This window comes from Capra hircus, chromosome 3 (genome assembly GCF_001704415.2).
Source record: "Capra hircus breed San Clemente chromosome 3, ASM170441v1, whole genome shotgun sequence".
Lineage (NCBI taxonomy): Eukaryota > Metazoa > Chordata > Mammalia > Artiodactyla > Bovidae > Capra > Capra hircus.
This window is the reverse complement of record NC_030810.1, coordinates 31951011-31971954: the sequence shown is the minus strand read 5'-3', so window position 1 is coordinate 31971954 and position 20944 is coordinate 31951011. Positions and strand designations below refer to the sequence as shown.

Below are 20944 nucleotides of genomic sequence, written 5' to 3'. Positions count from 1 at the left end.
TCCCCTCTTCAATCACTGTGGTAGCCCTCTGTCACCTGCTGGTGAGGTGAAAGTCGCTCAGTCGTGTCCAACTCTTTTCGACTCCATGAACTATACAGTTCATGGAATTCTCCAGACCAGAATACTGGAATGGGTAGCCTTTCCCTTCTCCAGGGGATCTTCCCAACCCAGGGATCAAACCGGGGTCTCCTGCATTGCAGGTGGATTCTTTACCTTCTGAGCTATCAGGAAGGCCTGTCATCTGCTAGTAGATGTTTCTTTAATCACTTCTTTCACCCACTAATGAATCAATTTGAAGTTTGCACCTGGTAGCAGCATGTGAATTTTTAGATACAAAAATTTATATACATATGCTACTGTGCATCTTCATGTTAAAGGAATAAACTATCTATTTTTCATATTAAAATAATTATAAGTAGTGATTACAGAGATTGATGTCTTCACTCCAGTGGACTTTTTTTCAGTCCTGCCTGGGGTCTTTGGATTGCCCATTTTACAGATGAATAAATTGAGGCTTAGACTAGTTTGATAGCTTAAGTGCCTAAAAGTACATAAGCGGTCAGTGGGAGAGTAAGGCAAGAGTCCAACCCAGCCCTCAGCTATTGCTTTAGATTCTGCCAGTTTCTGATACATTTTTGTAAAATCATAGGTAAAGATTTTAGAAGATTGGTTAGAAGTCAGGCCCCAAGAATTGAAAACACTAATGGAATTGTTTTAAGCTTATACACTTTTTCTGATCCTCTATTAGTTTATGTAATGAATTTTCATGGTGCAGTAAATACTCAATGAAACTGTGTGATCCATTAGTTAAATGAAATGTTCCTAAGTATGCTGTGTTGCTGTCACATAAATTCCTTCAATATTGCTGAAATCTGGTTCTGACTTTTGTGAGCTTTGAGTTTGATTAAAGAAACACCTTCTGTTCCTCCTGTCATCTCCTTACTAAAGGATGTCAGATACCTGAGTAATAACAGTACCTGCCTTCTGGAGTGGAGCATTTTATTTTCCCCAAAGTACTTTCACGTTACTTTCATTTATTCCTGTTCATTTAATCCCATGAATTATAGCTCACATTATCCCATTTTACAGATGAGTAAACTGATGGACTATTTAGGTTTTTTCATTCTAGATCTGCCCTAGAAATGTCAGACCACCAGATAACTGTATAGCAAGATCCCAGTGGTTTATTTTTCAAGTTAAAAGAAAGCGTGCTTTGTTCAGAGAGAGTTTAAAACAACTTGAGTCAGATTGTTTTGACTATATTTAAAAATACTACTGCTATTATGCTTTAGGGGCTTCCCTGGTAGCTCAGCTGGTAAAGAATCTGCCTGCAAGGCAGGAGATCCCAGTTTAATTCCTGGGTCAGGAAGATCCCCTGGAGAAAGGGATCGGCTACCCACTCCAGTATTCTTGGGTTTCCATGGTGGGCTCAGACAGTAAAGAATCTACCTGCAATGCAGGAGACCTGAGTTTGATCCCTGGGTTGGAAAGATCCCTTGGAGGAGGGCATGGCAACCCACTCCAGTATTCTTGCCTAGAGATTCTCCATGAAAAGAGAAGCCTGGCGAGCTACAGTCCATGGGGTCACAAAGAGTTGGACATGACTGAGTGACTGAGCGCATTATGCTTTAGTATTATACTCTTCACATAAGTTAAGGAACACTGAAAATTCCCTGTTGGATTTTTTTTTTTAAGAGAGAGACAGTGCTGATGTTCATGTCCATGGGACCATACACTGTTGATTTTATGAACCCCTATAGACCCTTTTCATTTTGTTTCTGGCTTGAGGTATTTGGGCATGGCCTTTGTGGAACCTGTAACTGATCATATGTCCATTTTCGCTCTGTCCTCTAGGACTGTCAATAAATTTACAGCTTATTTTCTGCAACCTCAAGATTGTTTTTGTGTCCTATTCTTTTTTCTACCTCTAGCTTCATTTCCAATTCTTTGTTCCCCTTCACTCCAGTTTTCTTCATTCATTAATTTTATCCTTTTCTGTAGAATGATTGTATCTAAAACTTTATATAAGCTCCCTGACTTCTTTTTATTTTTTTTTCTTAATGTCAGGTGAACATAACCAACAAGCAACATAGTGAACATGATGTCTCAGGCCAAGAGAGGTCTCCTACTTCTCTGATTTTTTTCCATCCTTTTCTGACATATATAGCTGTGGCAAAACAGGTCTGCTGTGAGGTTGTTAATTTATCAACTTTGTGGCCTTCAGAGTTTTAAACCCAGGATATGTTCTACCAATGTAGGTATCTTTTTTGGATGGGTTTGGTCTAAGCAAATGATGGCTATGAGGATGGTGCTATTTTATCAGTAGAGAGATGTACTACCTTGAGATATCCTACCACGGTTTTTATAGCCTTTGCACTTCTGATATCCCTGGCAGAATTAAATAAGCACTGCCATTGGCTCCACAAAACCTTGCTCTTTCCTGTTCTCTTGACCCTGGAAAGAAGTATTATAGAGAAGGAGCAAATTTTGGGCAGTTTCCAAATGGAATATATCAGATTAGTTAGCCCTTGACATTAAAAAAATAGAAAAAGGGTTGACAGTTTAAAGTCATAGTTCCAGGCATGGAGAGGGAGATGGTCCAACAAAGGCTAACTCTGGCTACATAATTAGGGCTACCAACCAGGGTTCTTGGCCTCTTTAATCAATAGAAATTGATCAGAGGCCAGACAAGAAATCCTTTATTGGGGCACCTGCTGCAGCAGGGGTGAATGAGAACAAACAGTAGGTTCCCTTACTGGCTGGCTCCCAGAGAGGGGCAAGCTTTTTCCTTATATGGAGTGAGGATAGAGGTGTATTCAGGGGTCAGGCTGGGTAGATGGCTTAGGTGTTTTGCCCACCCCTTAGGTGGTGTTTCATGCAAGGGGCATGCACATATGCTGCTTTTTGCTCCCAGCTCCTCCAAAGTAGCAGTTGGGTTTTTGGTCTCCTTGTATCTTTGGGGTTCAGAATTTGCCCCAACTGCACATGCATGCAGTTCCATACAGTTTCTTTGTATTTTATTATTCCAGGAGAGGTATGTTCGGTTGCAGGTATTGCAACACTGAAGCAAAGGGTCCCTGTTTCCAGGCCTGTCTCAAAAGGAGCTTGTGGTGATTTCTGGGGTTAATAGATTAAAATAAAAAGTCTTAGGGTGCAATTCCTGGCATGGAGGCAAGTCTGGAGGGGAGGTCCAGGGCTCAGGAAGAGAGAGACCTGCTTGAAACAACCTTGGTCAAGAGACTTGTGTCAAGTCAAGCATTCCAGGCAGATGCAAGATGAAGTTGGAATCTATAATAAGAACTGACAGCCATAAACTAATTTTAAACTCAACTAGCCTTGGGAATTAGAAAGCAGTCCATCCAGGGAGCTGGAATTGGGTCTCAGATTTTTTTTTTTTAAAAAAGAAAGGTGTTGCCAGAATTCGCTTTGTTACATACTTGGGTATGTTATGGTCTGAGCTAGGCTGTTTTTTTTAATTTGAAGATAATTTCAGAATGACAGAAAAAAGTATAAGAATATACAAAAAATACTCTACACCCTTTACTCAGATTCACCTGCTAATATTTCTATCACATTTGCTTTAGCATTTGTGTATTCCCTCTGTGTATATCCATAGATATACATACACGTATGCTGCATATACATACATACGTGTCCGAGATTTGTTTTTCCTGAGTCATTTGGATGGTGCATGTAGCTTAGCCCTTTATGCCTAAATATTTGGTATGTATTCCCTAAGAATGGGCTTCCCGTGTGGTTCAGTGGGTAAAGCACCTACCTGCAATACAGGCGATGCAGGCAGATGCGAGTTTGATCTCCAGGTCAGGAAGATCCCCTGAATGAGGGCACGGCTGCTGCTGCTAAGTCGCTTCAGTTGTGTCCAACTCTGTGCGACCCCATAGATGGCAGCCCACCAGGCTCCCCCCGTCCCTGGGATTCTCCAGGCAAGAACACTGGAGTGGGTTGCCATTTCCTTCTCCAATGCATGAAAGTGAAAAGTGAAAGTGAAGTTTCAGTCGTATCTGACTCTTAGCGACCCCATGGACTGCAGCCTACCAGGCTCCTCTGTCCATAGGATTTTCCAGGCAAGAGTACTGGAGTGGGGTGCCATTGCCTTCTGCGGAGGGCATGGCAACCCACTCTAATATTCTTGCCTGGAGATTCCCATCTACAGAGGAGCCTGGCAGTCTACAGTCCAGAGGGTTGTAAAGGGTTGGACATGACTGAAGCAACTGAATATGCACACACACATTCTCTGAGAATAGGTATATTCTCTTACATAGCCATAGGAAACTTATCAATTAAAATAAATTTAACATTGATAGAATATTTTTACCTAATTTGCCATCGATATTCAAATTTGTCGATTGGCTCTCTGATTTCCTTTGTAGCATTTATTTTCTCTCCAAAAAGAGGATCTAATATTTCATTTAGTTGTTGTACCTGTTTAGGTTGTTTTCATCTAAAATATTTCCACAGCCTACCTTTGTCTTTGGTTTGCCATTTTTGAAGAGTGGACTTTTCTCCACATTTTTGTGTGCATGTTCTTATTAGATTCCTGGCCAGGATACTACATCACAGTGATGTGGTCTTGTCAGGATATTACCTGATATCCATCTGTTCATCTCTGTTAATGTTAATTTTCATAACCTGATTGAGGTGTTGTTCAGTGTCTCCATTACATGATCACAGATTTTCTGCTTGCAACTATAGACAACAAGTGAGAAGACACTTTAAGACCTATGGATGGCTTCCTGGATTTAGCATTTACTGACTTTCTGGGACAAAAGATATGTTGGGCTCATCTTGTACCTGCCCTTCACAGCTCTGGAATAACCTGCTTCTAGAAACTCTCAGCCTTTTGACTAAGAGTTGTAGTAGAAACTAAAGTCTGGGTATTAAGGTATCACCTTGTCACTAGGAAACCTTGCTTCTAGACCTGTTCAGTGGACAGGGCTAGGAAATATATGCATATAAACACGTGCACACACACCTGCATGCAGATGCATGTTTATTTATAAACCATGAGTTTAAACCCTGAAATCTCCGTTTCTAAACTTTCCCCACAGTGCTCCTTCCTAGCTTCCCCCTTTCCATATTTTAGTGGTTATTCTTGAACAGTGAGAGTCTTAGCTCCCAAGAACATTAAAGAATTTACTTATTTGCCCAACCCTATAATACATTTAGAATAGTTTCATAATTGCTTTTCCCATAACACTACCAAAAAAAGCCTACTAGAAAGAGTTCAAGGTTTGTTTGCGGTGTTCCCTGCCCTGGTCCTGTTCATGACAGGTTGCAAACAGTTAAATTCTGTGTTTGTAAGTTATTCATATTAATGATTTCTCTCCCACCCCTTCAGTGACTGTGTTTATGATGCTCCTTTGAAATACAATTGAATTTGTTTCAGTTCACTTCCAGTTTTAGCCCTTCCCCTACTTTCCATTGCTGTTAATTTTATTTTTTAATCTGAGATGTGAAGCATTAATATGCTTCCACATGTAGAAATTAAGTAAAAATCTACTCTGATAAGTGGGACCCTTTGCCATGTCTTTCTACCTGGTCATCCTGTGATTTTAACATCTAGGATGTCCCCATGTAGAGAAACAGCTTCATTGTTTTCTGGTTTGTTTGTCCTATTTCTTAGCAGATTTATGTATCCTCCTTTCTTACATAAAGGCTGGCATACTATATATTGAGCTAGGCTTTATAAGTGCCCAAATCTCATGATCTTCCAAACCTTGCACTCTTGGTGGTGATCTTCCCATTATCCTGATGTGGAAACTGAGGCTCCTTATCTGTACTGTTGCGAACCATTGTGCCTTATTGATAAGCAGCCTGTTTTCAGTGGTTTCTACTTTAGATGAAAGTGAGTAAGATGTGCCAAATGATGAATCATCAGGTGGTAGTACATACAATTTTTCATCCTTCAGATTGCTGCCGCTTGAAGTCCTACTTCTTGGAAGTCTACCTCTTCATCTGGTTTTTAAAACTGGGTGTCCCTTTAGACTGGAATTTTCAGTGTCTTAGCATCTCACACAATGCTTAAATAAGGATGCGGCACCTGGCCCAGAGAGTTGTTTTTGGCTTTCTGTTTTTCCTTTTTAAAATTGAGATGAAAATTCACATAATATGAAATTAACCATTTTAATGTATATAATTCAGTGTCACTTACTTTACTCATAATGCTGTTCAACTGTTACTGGCATCTAGTGCCAAAACCCCTCATCTCTACCGCAGGAGACCCTGTAACCATGAAGGTGTCAGTCCCCGTCCCCTGCTTCCCCCAGCACCTGGCAGCCCCTGCTCTGCTTTCCATCTCCCTTTGGATTATTTGTTTTCGATAGTCTGGAGGAAAATGGAATCATTTTCACAATAAGTGACCTTTCGCCTTAATTTCTTTCACTTGACATGTTGTTTGCCGAGTTCATTCACCTTGCAGCCTGTATCAGTACTTCATTTTGTTTTATGGCTTGGATAATATTCCATTGTATAGATAGACTATTTTGTTAATTCATTCTCCAGCTGATGGACCTCCAAGGGGGTCTTGAGTGAAATTGGGGAGAAGAGTGGCTTGTACCACCCTGCCTTGTTCTGCAGCCTACTAGCCACGTGACTGTGAACCAGCTGCTAAACTGACTTGTGCCTCCCTTTTCTCATTTGTCAAGTGAACATAATAATACTATATAACTTCAAGTGACTGAAGGGTCGGATAAGATAATATATGAAAGTTCATAGAAGAGAACCTGGCGAATAGTAGTAGTAATAGCAGAGTAAAGCGAAAAAGTTGGCTTAAAGCTCAACATTCAGAAAACGAAGATCATGGCATCCGGTCCCATCACTTCATGGGAAATAGATGGGGAAACAGTGGAAACAGTATCAGACTTTATTTTAGGGGGCTCCAAAATCACTGCAGATGGTGACTGAGGCCATGAAATTAAAAGACGCTTACTCCATGGAAGAAAAGTTATGACCAACCTAGATAGTATATTCAAAAGTAGAGACATTACCTTGCTGACTAAGGTCCGTCTAGTCAAGGCTATGGTTTTTCCAGTGGTCATGTATGGATGTGAGAGTTGGACTGTGAAGAAAGCTGAGCACCAAAGAATTGATGCTTTTGAACTGTGGTGTTGGAGAAGACTCTTGAGAGTCCCTTGGACTGCAAGGAGATCCAACCAGTCCATTCTGAAGGAGATCAGCCCTGGGATTTCTTTGGAAGGAGTGATGCTAAAGCTGAAACTCCAGTACTTTGGCCACCTCATGTGAAGAGTTGACTCATTGGAAAAGACTCTGATGCTGGGAGGGATTGGGGGCAGGAGGAGAAGGGAATGACAGAGGATGAGATGGCTGGATGGCATCACAGACTCGATGGACATGAGCCTGAGTGAACTCCGGGAGATGGTGATGGACAGGGAGGCCTGGCGTGCTGCGATTCATGGGGTCGCAAAGAGTCGGACACGACTGAGTGACTGAACTGAACTGAACTGAGTAGTAGTGTTAGTCGCTCAGTTGTGTCCAACTCTTGCGAGCCCATGGACTGCAGCCCACCAGGCTCCTCAGTCCGTGGCATTCTCCAGGCCAGAATACCGGAGTGGATTGCCATTCCCTTCTCCATGGCAAATCGTGGGTCCTCATAAAATTAGCTGTTTGACCTTTGGATTGTATGAGGGTGGGAGGGAAGGAGAGTGAATATAAATGTGTATTATAGTAGGTGTTTTAGTGTGTGTTTGTTGTAGCTGCTCAAACCTTTGTACTTTGTTTTATTAAAAAAGGCCTATCTGTTTTCTCTGCTTTGTGGTTTGGTGTTTTTGCACCCCAGCCCTCCCTATCCCCCCATCACTGAACATGGGATTTTACATTTAGAAGCAGTTCAGTAGACAGAATGTCTGTAGTGGAATGTTACATAATTCACATTTAGATTTGAAGAGCTCATTATAAAAAACCTGACACACTTCAGGAATATTAAATTACTGCAGATTGTGTGGAGCAAAGAAACATTATTGAAGCATTTCAAAATTCTAGGCGAGCCTGAATTTAACTGATAGGGTTTCACAGCTTTTACTGGGGAAAAATGATTTGAGTTGTCACGTGGTTTTCTGGGCCTAGAGGACTTTAATCTCCTTAATTACAAAGAAACGAATTTCCTAAATAATTTGGAGCTACTTCACAGCATTTGCTCAACCTCTGGCTTTTGGAAAATTAAAGGGAATGCCAGGGCCCTGGCTGTAGAATGTTCTCTTCTTACTGAAGCTTCCTCATGCACATTTTTATTCAAGATGATGCTAGTTTCCTTTCTTTATTGATATGGGGATGTACTTTAGGAATTCACAAGTAATGCTTATAACACTTGAACACAATCTCATTTTGTTAAACAAGTCGGACACTGGAGATGCCCACAGAATAGACAGAGGTGCTGTATTATGGCTTACAAAGTCAAAGGGAAGAAAATGGTGCAAATCTAATCCAGTTTTTTTTTTCTTTTCTAACTTTTTTTTTTTACTAATCCAGTTTTATACACTGACTTTTAAGAGTGCTTGAAATGGTTTAAAACCCACATATTTCAGTCCATGAAAATGTTTATGGATCAGGTACCTACTGTGTGCAAGCCCAGCATGATGGAAATATCTTAGCTCCTACCATTTCCTACAGTTTGTCTTTAGAAAGCAAATTTAACCTGCCATGGTTTCCTCCTCTGTGAAAAGAGGATAGCAATATGACGCTGAGTCTGTGTTGTGACCTTGTATTCCTGTGTTCATAACACAGGAAACTATTAGTGCCTAATATTTATTGAGTACCTGCCAGGAGATGTGTCAGACACTCTTCCAAGCATGTTACATGTGTGATCACAATTTCCTTAGCCACTCCATTAAGTTGATACTGTTACTCCATTATAAAGGTAGAGAAACTAGGCAAAGAGGGGTTCAGTTATTTCCTTAATATCACATTGCTCCTAAGTGGCTCAGACTATGAAGATTGCCAAGAATCAGATCTTAAGTAAGGAGATACAGTTTTCAGTGAAAGCTCATACTGCTGCTGCCCAACAGGCCCCAAGAAGTCAAGAGATAAGTTGTTGAGGCAAGGAATAGTGACTTTATTTAGAAAGCCAGCAGAGCAAAAAGATAGTGGACTAGTTTCTCAAAGAACCATCTTACCTGAGTTAGAATTCAGACTTCTTTTATACTAAAAGGTGAGGGTATATGGTTGGTTGTTGCAAACCTCTAGGTGTTTTAATCCTTCGTTCTTGCAGCTGTCCATGTAGGTCAGGTCTCAATGTTCCTCTAAACCTTCAACAAGACAAATGTTTCTTTCTGCCTTGCAACTTTTTATCTCTATATGAATGGGAAAATGTTACACCTTTAAAGGTCAGATCCTTGTGAATGGGCTATCCTGTATATTTCAGGCTATAGACAACATTCTTATCTTACAGCAAAAACAATAGAGTACAAAGGTTAAAGTAAAAGAAACAGATCCAGTATGGAGTCAGATTTGTTCTTCCCTATTACAGTTCCATTTAACAGAGAGATCAGAAAATCTTTCTGCCTAAGATACCTCTTTGAACTGAACCTTAAGAATGTCAAGGTAGACTTGAATAATTCCACAGAAAAGTAACAGCACAATTGAAAACTGGGAAGTTAGGAAAGTGTATCACCTCCCTACTAGACTTCTGCTTCCTTTTGTTGTTTTGGTTGTTAACTTAAAGCCTCCCTGGACATGCTAATACTTCTGCCTGAGACAACCATTTATTCACTTATTATACATGCATTAGTACCTGTTGGTCCTTTCCCTTGCCTTCCACCTGATGAAAGCATCATTCTTCAAGATCACACAGTGCACAGCTTCTTGTCTGTGAAGCTTTATTGACTTTCAAACAAAGCAAAAAACCTTGCTCCTTTGTGCTCCAATCTGGTTTTGTTCTGATCGTGTGTGTTTCAGTGTCTTGCATGAGTAACACCTCTGCTAGACTGAGCTGCTTTGAGGCTAAGAGGTCAGGCCCTGACTCTACTCTTGGGTTGCATGGTTGTACAGTACACATCTGTTGACATGAATGAGCCAGCACTTGCACCTGGCCCTTCTTATGTTCTTAGTAGATATCTGTTACAATGAAGTGACTAGTATCATTAATAAAATTATTTATTCTCTTGTAGAACCAAATTTTGTGACTCTGTCATCTCTTAGGGAATGTTGTCTTTTGGGGGCAAGAGGTTAGGAAGGAGATGAGAGCTTTAGTGGTATAATACAGATAGATGGCGCAAAAGTGCTCATTTTCAACATAGTTTTCCATGTACCCCATTCTAGGAAAGTAATGTTCCATTTTCTTTAGTTGCAGTCTTAGGTCCTATACTTTAAGTACATTCATTCAAGGCTACTGTCCTTGTTAAAAAATAGTTTGTTAACAAAAAGCCAATAAGATATCTTTGGATAAAGGTGTGAATTTCCCCATATTTAAGCCCTATTAAATTTTTGTGTGCCTTTTACATTAAACATTTTCTAGTTAAGCCATCTTTAATTGGCATGATTAAGGGGCTTGGATTATTATTCTTATCGAGCTGAAACTGGCATTCCGGGTCACCCTTTTCAGATTAAACAGTTCTAGAGCTATTGCAGGAGCTAAGAATTGGCTGCACAGTTTGAAGATCCATTTCCAGTAGCTTTATCTTAATATTCTTCAAAAATGGATAACTCCTGAATGTTTATTTTCAACTGAACTCTCACATGTAACTATCAGAGATAGAGAGTCACTGGGAAAGATTGTTGACTTGACACCGGGAATACATTCATTCAATTTAAATGAAATCAAATGAGATAATGTATGTGCAGCGGGAGCTGAGGGCACAGTATATAGTAAATGTATAGTAAATACTGGCTGTAATTGAAGTGGTATTATTATCATTATTATCTCTTCCCAGCACAGTGTCTGAGCTTAATAGTATCTAGTAGTGTGCAGTGCATGTTTATTACAGAAAGAGGGGTGAAATGTGTGTCTGCCTGCTCCTTTTCCTTTTCTCTTCCTCCCCATATTAAATGCTTGTCTGCTCATATAGCTGGGGGGGGAAAGCTGACATAAAAATTGGCTTGCTGGAAAGTTTCTCAGCCCCATTTGTCACCTTACCCTTGAAGCCCAATTGTATGTCAACTGCATGTCCCTTCTGATGCCTGCTCGTGAGGGACACACCACAGGTCACTTCCCTATGATCTGCTTCAGCTGCCAAGGCTCTGGTCAAGCTTGCCTGATGGATGGGTGCCTTATTGTTGGAAATGCCTCCACGGAGCTGCTCAGGAAATACGCCTGTGCTGCATTTTCTGGGTGGTTTTCCATGCTTGACAATAAGAAACATGGAAAATAAAGCATTGAGTTTTGCTTTTCTTGAAAGTTCAGTGTTTTAAAGATCTGCTATGTGTTTTCTAGTTTGAGTTTTGCAAATAAGGCCTCTCAAGCTCTTTGTTTGAGAGCGTATGGCCCTGTCAATGGCTTAATGAAACCATGTGGCCAGTTTATACATGGAGACCAAGGTTTTCCTGTTTTTGTATGTTTGACAGTTCTTTTTTGCCCTTCTAATTTCTGACTTCACCAGGGTGGTTATTCTTAGTATTCTCTTCTCTTGATTTGCAGCGCTCGGAAGGAGTGAATGAAATGTGCAACTCGGGGTGTCATTTCTGAAAGGAGGAGTCATTTTCTTGAAGAGGAGTCCTCAATGAGCCTGGCCAAGGCCCGGGATCTGTGTGAAGTGGACTAAGGATTTAGTAGGATGTCAACTGAGACAGAACTTCAAGTAGCTGTGAAAACCAGCGCCAAAAAAGACTCCAGAAAGAAAGGTAGGGCTCAATCTGTTCCTTTCCCAATGGCTACTTATTGTGCAGGAGTGGGTTTTCGGTCTTTGGAATAGTACTTGGTACTATCTTTGTGACTGCATATAGTTTTAGAGTCACCAGCATTATTTAGTGTCTTTTGTATTTATAGTATCATGTTTTAATGGCTCATCCTTCTCTGGGTAAAGTCCAAAAAAAAAAAAAAAATCTTCATAATATGCAAGGCCCTTCTTAACCTGGCTTCTACCTATCTCTCCATCCCTCTAGCAATATCATTACCTAAATCTGCACCACATCCCCACCCAACCCTATTTGCCTTCCAGGCATTCTGTGTCTTGTAGTTCACATTTGAATATATTAGGTTTATCAAAAAGTTTGTTCAGATTTTTCTTTAAGTCTTACGTAACAAACATTTTGTCTAGCCCAATGCCAGTGATTCTCGAACTCCAGGCATGCAAGCATGACATAGAAATTTGTTAAAATACAGACTGCTGAGTCTTGTTCCTGGAGTGTTTGGTTCACTAGGTCTAGGGTGGGGCCCAAGATGCATTTATAACAAGTTCTCAGATGATGCAGATGCTGGTAGTTCAGAGACCAGATTTTGAGAGCACCTAGGCTATCAGTTAAGCCCCAGATCCTTTTGTTGCTCTCCACTTTTTCTTAGACTGTCCTTCTCCTCCTTATTTTTCAGGGTTGAACTTAGAAGGGCTCCTGTAGGGCCTTTCCTTACTCCCCAAATTGGGTTACTTCTTTTGTTTCACCAGCACTTAATTAGTATCTCACTTTATTAAAAACACCCTGTATTTTCCCTGGAGAGCTGTACTATACACTCCTTCAGAGCTGGATCTCTCATTCACCCTTTTAACTCCCAGCAATTACAAAGTGTCTGACATAGAGAAGGCACACAGGCATCTGGTAGAGAAGACTGGCGTGCATAGTGTGATAACAGAATGATTCTATTGCTGTTCATGATTTTTGGAGGATTTGTTCCTATGGCTTTATGACCATGTCTCCCTGTTGTAATTAGATGTAAGCAACTTGTTGCTTGTTGTATATGTGTGTGTGTCTGTGGTGTGGTGTGTGTTTTCTGTCCGTGTCTTCTCTTTTCCTCCCTTGTCTTTAAGACTGTGTGGAAGAGGATTAATAGAACTCTCTTTCAAGTCTTAAAATCTGTCAGTATGGGACTGCAAACAAGCTGTCGTTGGTTGCTTTGTATAGGCAGTGATTTGTCTGAGACATAGCCATGCTTGCCCAGTCATGTTTTCTGATGGCATTGTCTGATGCTCCGTAGGAAGCAAAGGACATACATGTAATATATATGTAGTTCTTAGAGAGTCAGAACCCTAAGAAGGACTATAAATTTTGCTTTAGATGCTTATTTGAAACACAGGTATTTTGGAAGAAGTCTGTTTTATCCTTTAAAACCTAATATAAGCCTTGCTTTTTCTGCCTGAGAGTATAAGAATAATAGAAGGGAACCAAGTGAGAGAACAGGTCTTAGGAGGACTGCCACATGGAAAAAAAATTACTGCAGAGCCTGGTATGTACTAGAATTCAAATGCTTTTTCACTGGAAGCTGACAAGTTATATTTTTGCTTCAAATTTAACCTTTCCACTAAATGTATGCTCTTGAATGCTTAATACATTAGAATTGTACTTAATGCATATCTTTTCATTCTTAATTTAAATACATAAAAGCTGCAGCATTCTAAAGAGAGGATTCAGGTTTTTCAGAACATTGGCTTAGTTGAAGATTTGGAATGGGACTGTGAAGGTGACCTTTTGAACTCCTCATCTTCGCGTCTTTGGTAGGTCTAAAGTCAACAGAGTACCTGTGCAAAGAGTATCCTCTAGTGAGTGGCTAATACTGTGAAGTCTGGGCAGGCAGACCTGTGTTCAGATTCTGCTATATTACTTCCAAACTGCGTGACCTTAGCATGTGACTTCACCTCTCTGAGATTCAATTTCCTGTCCCTTAAAATGAAGATGGAATATTACAAAGCTCAAAGGCTCACTAGGAAGATTAATTGAAATAAGGCAAATAAAACACGTAATATTGAACTTGGCATATGTTAAAAACTCAAAGAAGTTTATCTGTAATCTTCTCTTCTTCCCGTTTCCCCCTCTCTTCTCCTTCCTTCTTCTCATCATCTTCTTTCCCTGTCATCTTTCTCCATCATTCTCACCTATCCCTTCTTTTTCATATTTCTCTTCTGCCTTTTCCATTCCACCCTCCCCTTCCTTCTCATCTTTATCAGAATCATCACATTGTTTTCTCTTACCCAAGGCGATCATAAAAAGTATATAGCTGATTTGTCCAGAACAGGATTTTACAATTATTTGTAATTATGCAACAGTGTTCAGTTCAGTTCAGGTGCTCAGTTGTGTCCGACTCTTTGTGACCCCATGAATCACAGCACGCCAAGCCTCCCTGTCCATCACCAACTCCTGAAGTTCACTCAGACTCAGGTCCATTGAGTCAGTGATGCCATCCAGCCATCTCATCATCTGTCATCCCCTTCTCCTCCTTCCCCCAATCCCTCCCAGCATCAGAGTCTTTTCCAGTGAGTCAAGTCTTCGCATGAGGTGGCCAAAGTACTAGAGTTTCAGCTTTAACATCATTCCCTCCAAAGAACACCCAGAACTGATCTCTTTTAGAATGGGCTGGTTGGATCTCCTTGCAGTCCAAGGGACTCTCAAGAGTCTTCTCCAACACCACAGTTCAAAAGCATCAATTCTTTGGCACTCAGTTTTCTTCACAGACCAACTCTCACATCCATACATGGCTACTTAAAAAACCATAGCCTTGACTAGACGGACTTTTGTTGGCAAAGTAATGTCTCTGCTTTTCAATATGCCATCTAGGTTGGTCACAACTTTTCTTCCAAGGAGTAAATGCCTTTTAATTTCATGGCTGCAGTCACCATCTGCAGTGATTTTGGAGCCCCAAAAAAGAAAGTCTGACACTGTTTCCTTGTCTATTTCCCATGAAGTGATGGGACCAGATACCATTATCTTCGTTTTCTGAATGTTGAGTTTTAAGCCAACTTTTTCACTCTCCCCTCTCACTTTCATCAAGAGGCTTCTTAGTTCCTCTTCACTTTCTGCCATAAGGATGGTGTCATCTGCATATCTGAGGTGATTGATATTTCTCCTGGCAATCTTGATTCCAGCTTGTGCTTCTTCCAGCTCAGCATTTCTCATGATGTACTCTATATAAGCGAAATAAGCAGGGTGACAATATACAGCCTTGACATGCTCCTTTTCCTATTGGAACCAGTCTGTTGTTCCATGTCCAGTTCTCACTGTTGCTTCCTGACCTGCATACAGATTTCTCAAGAGGCAGGTCAGGTGGTCTGGTGTTCCCACCTATTGAAGAATATTCCACAGTTGATTGTGATCCACACAGTCTAAGGCTTTGGCATAATCAATAAAGCAGAAATAGATGTTTTTCTGGAACTCTCTTGCTTTTTCCATGATCCAGCCGATGTTGACAATTTGATTTCTGGTTCCTCTCCTTTTCTAAAACCAGCTTGAACATCTTGAAGTTCACGGTTCATGTATTGCTGAAGCCTGGCTTGGAGAATTTTGAGCATTACTTTACTAGCATGTGAGATGAGTTCAACTGTGTGGTAGTTTGAGCATTCTTTGGCATTTCCTTTCTTTGGGATTGGAATGAAAACTGACCTTTTCCAGTCCTGTGGCCACTGCTGAGTTTTCCAAATTTGTTGGCATATTGAGTGCAGTACTTTAACAGCATCATTTTTCAGGATTTGAAACAGTTCAACTGGAATTCCATCACTTCCACTAGCTTTGTTCGTAGTGATGCTTTCTAAGGCCCACTTGACTTGACATTCCAGGATGTCTGGCTCTAGGTGAGTGACTACACCATCGTGATTATCTTAGTCGTGAAGATCTTTTTTGTACAGTTCTTCTGTGTATTCTTGCCACCTCTTCTTAATATCTTTTGCTTCTGTTAGGTCCAGACCATTTCTGTCCTTTATCGAGCCCATCTTTGCATGAAATGTTTCCTTGGTATCTCTAATTTTCTTGAAGATATCTCTAGTCTTTCCCATTCTGTTGTTTTCCTCTATTTCTTTGCATTGATCACCAAGGAAGGCTTTCTTATCTCTTCTTGCTATTCTTTGGAACTCTGCATTCAGATGCTTGTATCGTTCCTTTTCTCCTTTGCTTTTCACTTCTCTTCTTTTCACAACTATTTGTAAGGCCTCCCCAGACAGCCATTTTGCTTTTTTGCATTTCTTTTCATGGGGATGGTCTTGATTCCTGTCTCCTGTACAATGTCACAAACCTCTGTCCATAGTTCATCAGGCATTCTATCAGATCTAGTCCTTTAAATCTATTTCTGACTTCCACTGTATAAACATAAGGGATTTGATTTAGGTTATACCTGAATGGTCTAGTGGTTTTCCCTACTTTCTTCAGCTCAAGTCTGAATTTGGCTATAAGGAGTTCATGATCTGAACCACAGTCAGCTCCCAGTCATGTTTTTGCTGATTGTATAGAGCTTCTCCATTTTTGGCTGAAAATAATATAATCAATCTGATTTAGCTGTTGACCATCTGGTGATGTCCATGTGTAGAGTCTTCTCTTGTGTTGTTGGTAGAGGGTGTTTGCTATGACCAGTACGTTCTCTTGGCAAAACTCTGTTAGTCTTTGCCCTGCTTCATTCTGCATTCCCAGGCCAAATTTGCCTGTTACCTCAGGTGTTTCTTGTCTTCCTACTTTTGCATTCCAGTCCCCTATAATGAAAAGGACATCTTTTTGGGGTGTTAGTTCTAAAAGGTCTTGTAGGTTTTCATAGAACCATTCAACTTCAGCTTCTTCAGTGTTACTGGTTGGGGCATAGACTTGGATGGTGATATTGAATGGTTTGCCTTGGAAGCGAACAGAGATCATTCTGTCATTTTTGAGATTGCATCCAAGTGCTGCATTTTGGACTCTTTTGTTGACCATGATGGCTACTCCATTTCTTCTAAGGGATTGCTGCCCACAGTAGAAGATATATTGGTCATCTGGGTTAAATTCACCCATTCTAGTACATTTTAGTTCTGATTCCTAGAATGTCGACGTTCACTCTTGCCATAGCAGTTTCTATTCTTGATACCCTTGTCTGGACCAAGGCACAGGAAAGCACACATATGCATTAAAAAGAGAGAACAAGAATGTGCTGGTAATAGGATTAATTCATTTCCTCTTCTTTAGTTTCGGCTGTGAGATTGTATAAGGATTCCATTAAACAAATGTTGCTAGCTGGGCCAAGATAAGTAAAACTTTAAAAGGAAGTAAGTAGTTTATATATTCATTGATCTTGAATCTTGAATATAATAGTGTTACTCAACTCTTTTAGTAATATTTTTCTATGATTCCTCTTTGATTTTCTCATAAAGCAGTATATAAATAACCTTATAAGTAAGTTTCAGGATTCTTCCCAATCTTTAAATATTTGTTCTTTTTCTTATTTTATTACATTGTCTCAGCCTAGTAGTACAATAGACTTTCCTGGTGACTCACATGATAAAGAATCTGCCTGTACTGCAGGATACCCGGATTCAGTTCTTGCATTGGGAAGATCCCCTAGAGAAGGGATTGGCAACCCAGTCTATTATTCTTGCCTGGAGAATTCCATGGACAGAGGATCCTGGTGGGCTACAGTCTGGGGGGGGAGGGTTGTAAAGAATCATTAATATGATATTTAGTAGAGAGTAGGTCATGACATCTGGTCCCATCACTTCATGGGAAATAGACGGGGAAACAGTGGAAACAGTGTCAGACTTTATTTTGGGGGGCTCCAAAATCACTGCACGTGGTGACTGCAGCCATGAAATTAAAAGATGCTTACTCCATGGAAGAAAACTTATGACCAACCTAGATAGCATATTCAAAAGCAGAGACATTACTTTGCCGACTAAGGTCCGTCTAGTCAAGGCTATGCTTTTTCCTGTGGTCATGTATGGATGTGAGAGTTGGACTGTGAAGAAAGCTGAGCACCAAAGAATTGATGCTTTTGAACTGTGGTGTTAGAGAAGACTCTTGAGAGTCCCTTGGACTGCAAGGAGATCCAACCAGTCCATTCTGAAGGAGATCAGCCCTGGGATTTCTTTGGAAGGAATGATTCTAAAGCTGAAACTCCAATACTTTGGGCACCTCATGCGAAGAGTTGACTCTTTGGAAAAGACTCTGATGCTGGGAGGGATTGGGGGCAGGAGGAGAAGGGGACGACAGAGGATGAGATGGCTGGATGGCATCACGGACTCGATGGATGTGAGTCTGAGTGAACTCCGGGAGTTGGTGATGGACAGGGAGGTCTGGTGTGCTGCAGTTCATGGGGTCGCAAGGAGTTGGACACGAGTGAGTGACTGAACTGAACTGAAATGAGGTATCCTTAACTTTTTCTTAAGTTAATGGAAATGCCTTAAATTACCTGTAAGTGTGATATTTAAGTTTTTTTAAAAATATTCATTATTAGTTCCCCTTCATTTATCGTTTCTGGGAATTATTTTTTAAGTGTTGAGTTTTCATGTTGAAGTTTATGATGCTTTTTCTATATTCATTTCAATGATTATACATGTATTTTTTCACTTAGTTTAAAATCAGTAATAAATCACTTATTTCACTGATAGATTTTCTAATCCTCATTTCTGTTTATGATATCTTATTTTACAAGCCCTGTGGTTTTAGTTTGATGTTTTACTTAATATTTTGTTATTTATATTCATCAGCAAGGTTGGTATATATTTTTCTTTTCTTGAACAATCACTGTGCCTGACATAGGTCAAATTTAATAACCTTACATAATGATATTGGTGGTAAGGAAACACAATAATTTTAGACTTCTTTATGAACAATAAATATTTTTTTCGTTTTTGATAGTTTCATTAGACTTTTAAAAAGTTATAGATGCCTATTACTGAAAACTAGAAAAGACAAAGTACACATGCATAATCCTAAAAATTAAAAATAACTTATTAACATTCGAAGTTACTTCCTTCTGAACTGACTTTCCGGGGTAACATATATACTTGAGAGTATGCTGTTCATATGATTTTACATGCTGCTTTGTCATTTGACATTCTATCATAAGTGTATTTCTCATTTTACTACCTGGTATTACAGAATGGAAACGTTTTTCTTTTCTTGGCAAGATTTAGATGGTTGGTGGAGCAGACATTTTGCTTCCTAAAAAAAAAAACACCTGGCAATGTGAGACATCTATCATGACAAACAGCGGCATAAAAAATGTTAATAGGCCGTTAATAATTCTTCAGAACCCTTTCAGCCTAGTTCTGTGACCCAGGCTGTTGAAAGTAAGTCAGACAGATGCACAAACAAGTCACACTGGAGCATATTTCACCGCACAATGAGTTTCTAGACAGGCCATGTGTGAGATGCAACTAGAGTATTCATAGTTCACATAAGGAGGGGATGAAAGTAGTGAGAAATAAAGTTGTTTCCTTCATTTCATTGTTATTGGATTGTGTCACTAGACATACAGCTTGTCAGAGGTGCTTATTCTGGGAGTGGAATTTGACGGAGGACCAGAGAGAAAGAACGTATACGTTCAGGTTCATTATCTGCTGTTAAAGGGAGAGGGTCAGCCGACACAGTCTGTGGTGATCCTGGCCTTAGGACACCCAGTAGAAGACTGTGGTAGAGGAGTGGGTCCCAGCATTAACAGACATATCTGGGGGTGACTTTAGTGAGCGCCATCTGGAAGCTTAGTGTCATGGAAGAGTACTAACTGTGGAGTCCAGCAGACCTGGTTTTTCCTCTGTAACTCTTGTTCTTATCTATTGTGTAACCAGAATTTAGCTCCATTGACTCTTGTCTTTAAGTGTGTGATTCAAGTGTGTGTGTAGGGGGAGATGGTGGGTATTACTACTCTGCTTGTTATCAGAAAGGTGAGTGAAATTATCTTGGATAAAGGGCCAGCGTGGGATCTGCAATATGGTCAGGGTTAGCTTTTTTGTCTTCTTCCTTCTGAGATCACGGGTTAGTATTTTCTCCCTATTTTATAGAAACACTTGGACATAAACTTAGTCACTTTCCTTATATTTATTTTGGAGCTCTACTCAAGGATAATTGATGAAGAACAGTGACACAGCAACATGCTACCTGATTATTTCCTCCCAAACTGTGTTTGAACCCTAGCTGTGTGCCTCAGTAGCTGTGCAGACTTTGGGGAGGTTTCTTAGAAAAATTTCTGTCAGTTGTGGCAAAGGAATGGTTTCAGGAATGGCATGCTCAGGGTCCTAATCCCTCCACTGACTGGTGAGTCCTGGGAAAGAACTCTGTTAATAATAACTGGCTTACCACTTAGAAGCTCATAAACTTTCATATTTATTATCCCACTGGTCCTTAGGACCTTGGGATAGTAAATTTGGAAAGTCATTTTATCAGCCCTTTGGTGCAGAGAGCTGCTATTCCATCACTTTTGCCTGCTGCTTTTATCCTGCAGGGAGGCAGACTTGGGGTCATCAAGACCTTGAATTTGTGTTTGTACCCCAGACCCCCCGCTCTCTTGTTGTTCATCTCCAGGCAAGTCACTTCCACACTTTGAGCCTTACTTTCCACAGGCATTCAGTGGATGTAGAACTTATATTTTCCACGTGTGACATGTAGAAGAGGCATATGTCATTAATTACTTTGTCTGCAAATGTTTATTCAGTCCTAGCCATGAGCCCAGTGGGACCTTGGTGTTCTGGAATTGGAGCCGGGGGACAGAGACACTGGAGAAGGAGATTCGGGCTCCAGCCAGTACCTATAGCCTAAGAACTTCTGCCTGAGGGGAGGCTCTTCGGACTTCTGTGGGACTCATCCTTGTGGCTCAGTGGTGAAGAATCCACCTGCAGTGCAGAAGATGCACGTTCGATCCCTGGGTCAGAAAGATCCCCTAGAGGAGGAAATAGCAACCCACTCCAGTATTCTTGCCTGGGAAATCTCATGGACAGAGGAGCCTGGCAGGCTACAGTCCATGGGGTCAAAAAGAGTAGGACCTAACTGAGTACCCACACATGCATGTATCTTTCAGAAAAAAAAAAAAAAAAACAACAACCACATATATATATGTTTCCATGTTGCTACTTTTCTTCATTTCCATCTGTTACTATTCATAAAT

The 20944-nt window shown here is 40.4% G+C and overlaps 1 protein-coding gene across 2 annotated transcripts in view; it reads left to right on the top strand.

Annotated features, from left to right (window-relative positions):
* The window catches only part of DAB1 (DAB1, reelin adaptor protein), a 463784-nt gene that overhangs the window by 143023 nt on the left and 299817 nt on the right, over nt 1-20944 (top strand). For both annotated transcript variants that reach the window (XM_018044685.1, XM_018044682.1), the window contains exon 2: nt 11609-11811. In XM_018044685.1, coding sequence (XP_017900174.1) covers nt 11745-11811 — 67 coding nt within the window. In that variant the 5' untranslated portion in view covers nt 11609-11744. The remainder of the gene's footprint in view (nt 1-11608; nt 11812-20944) is intronic.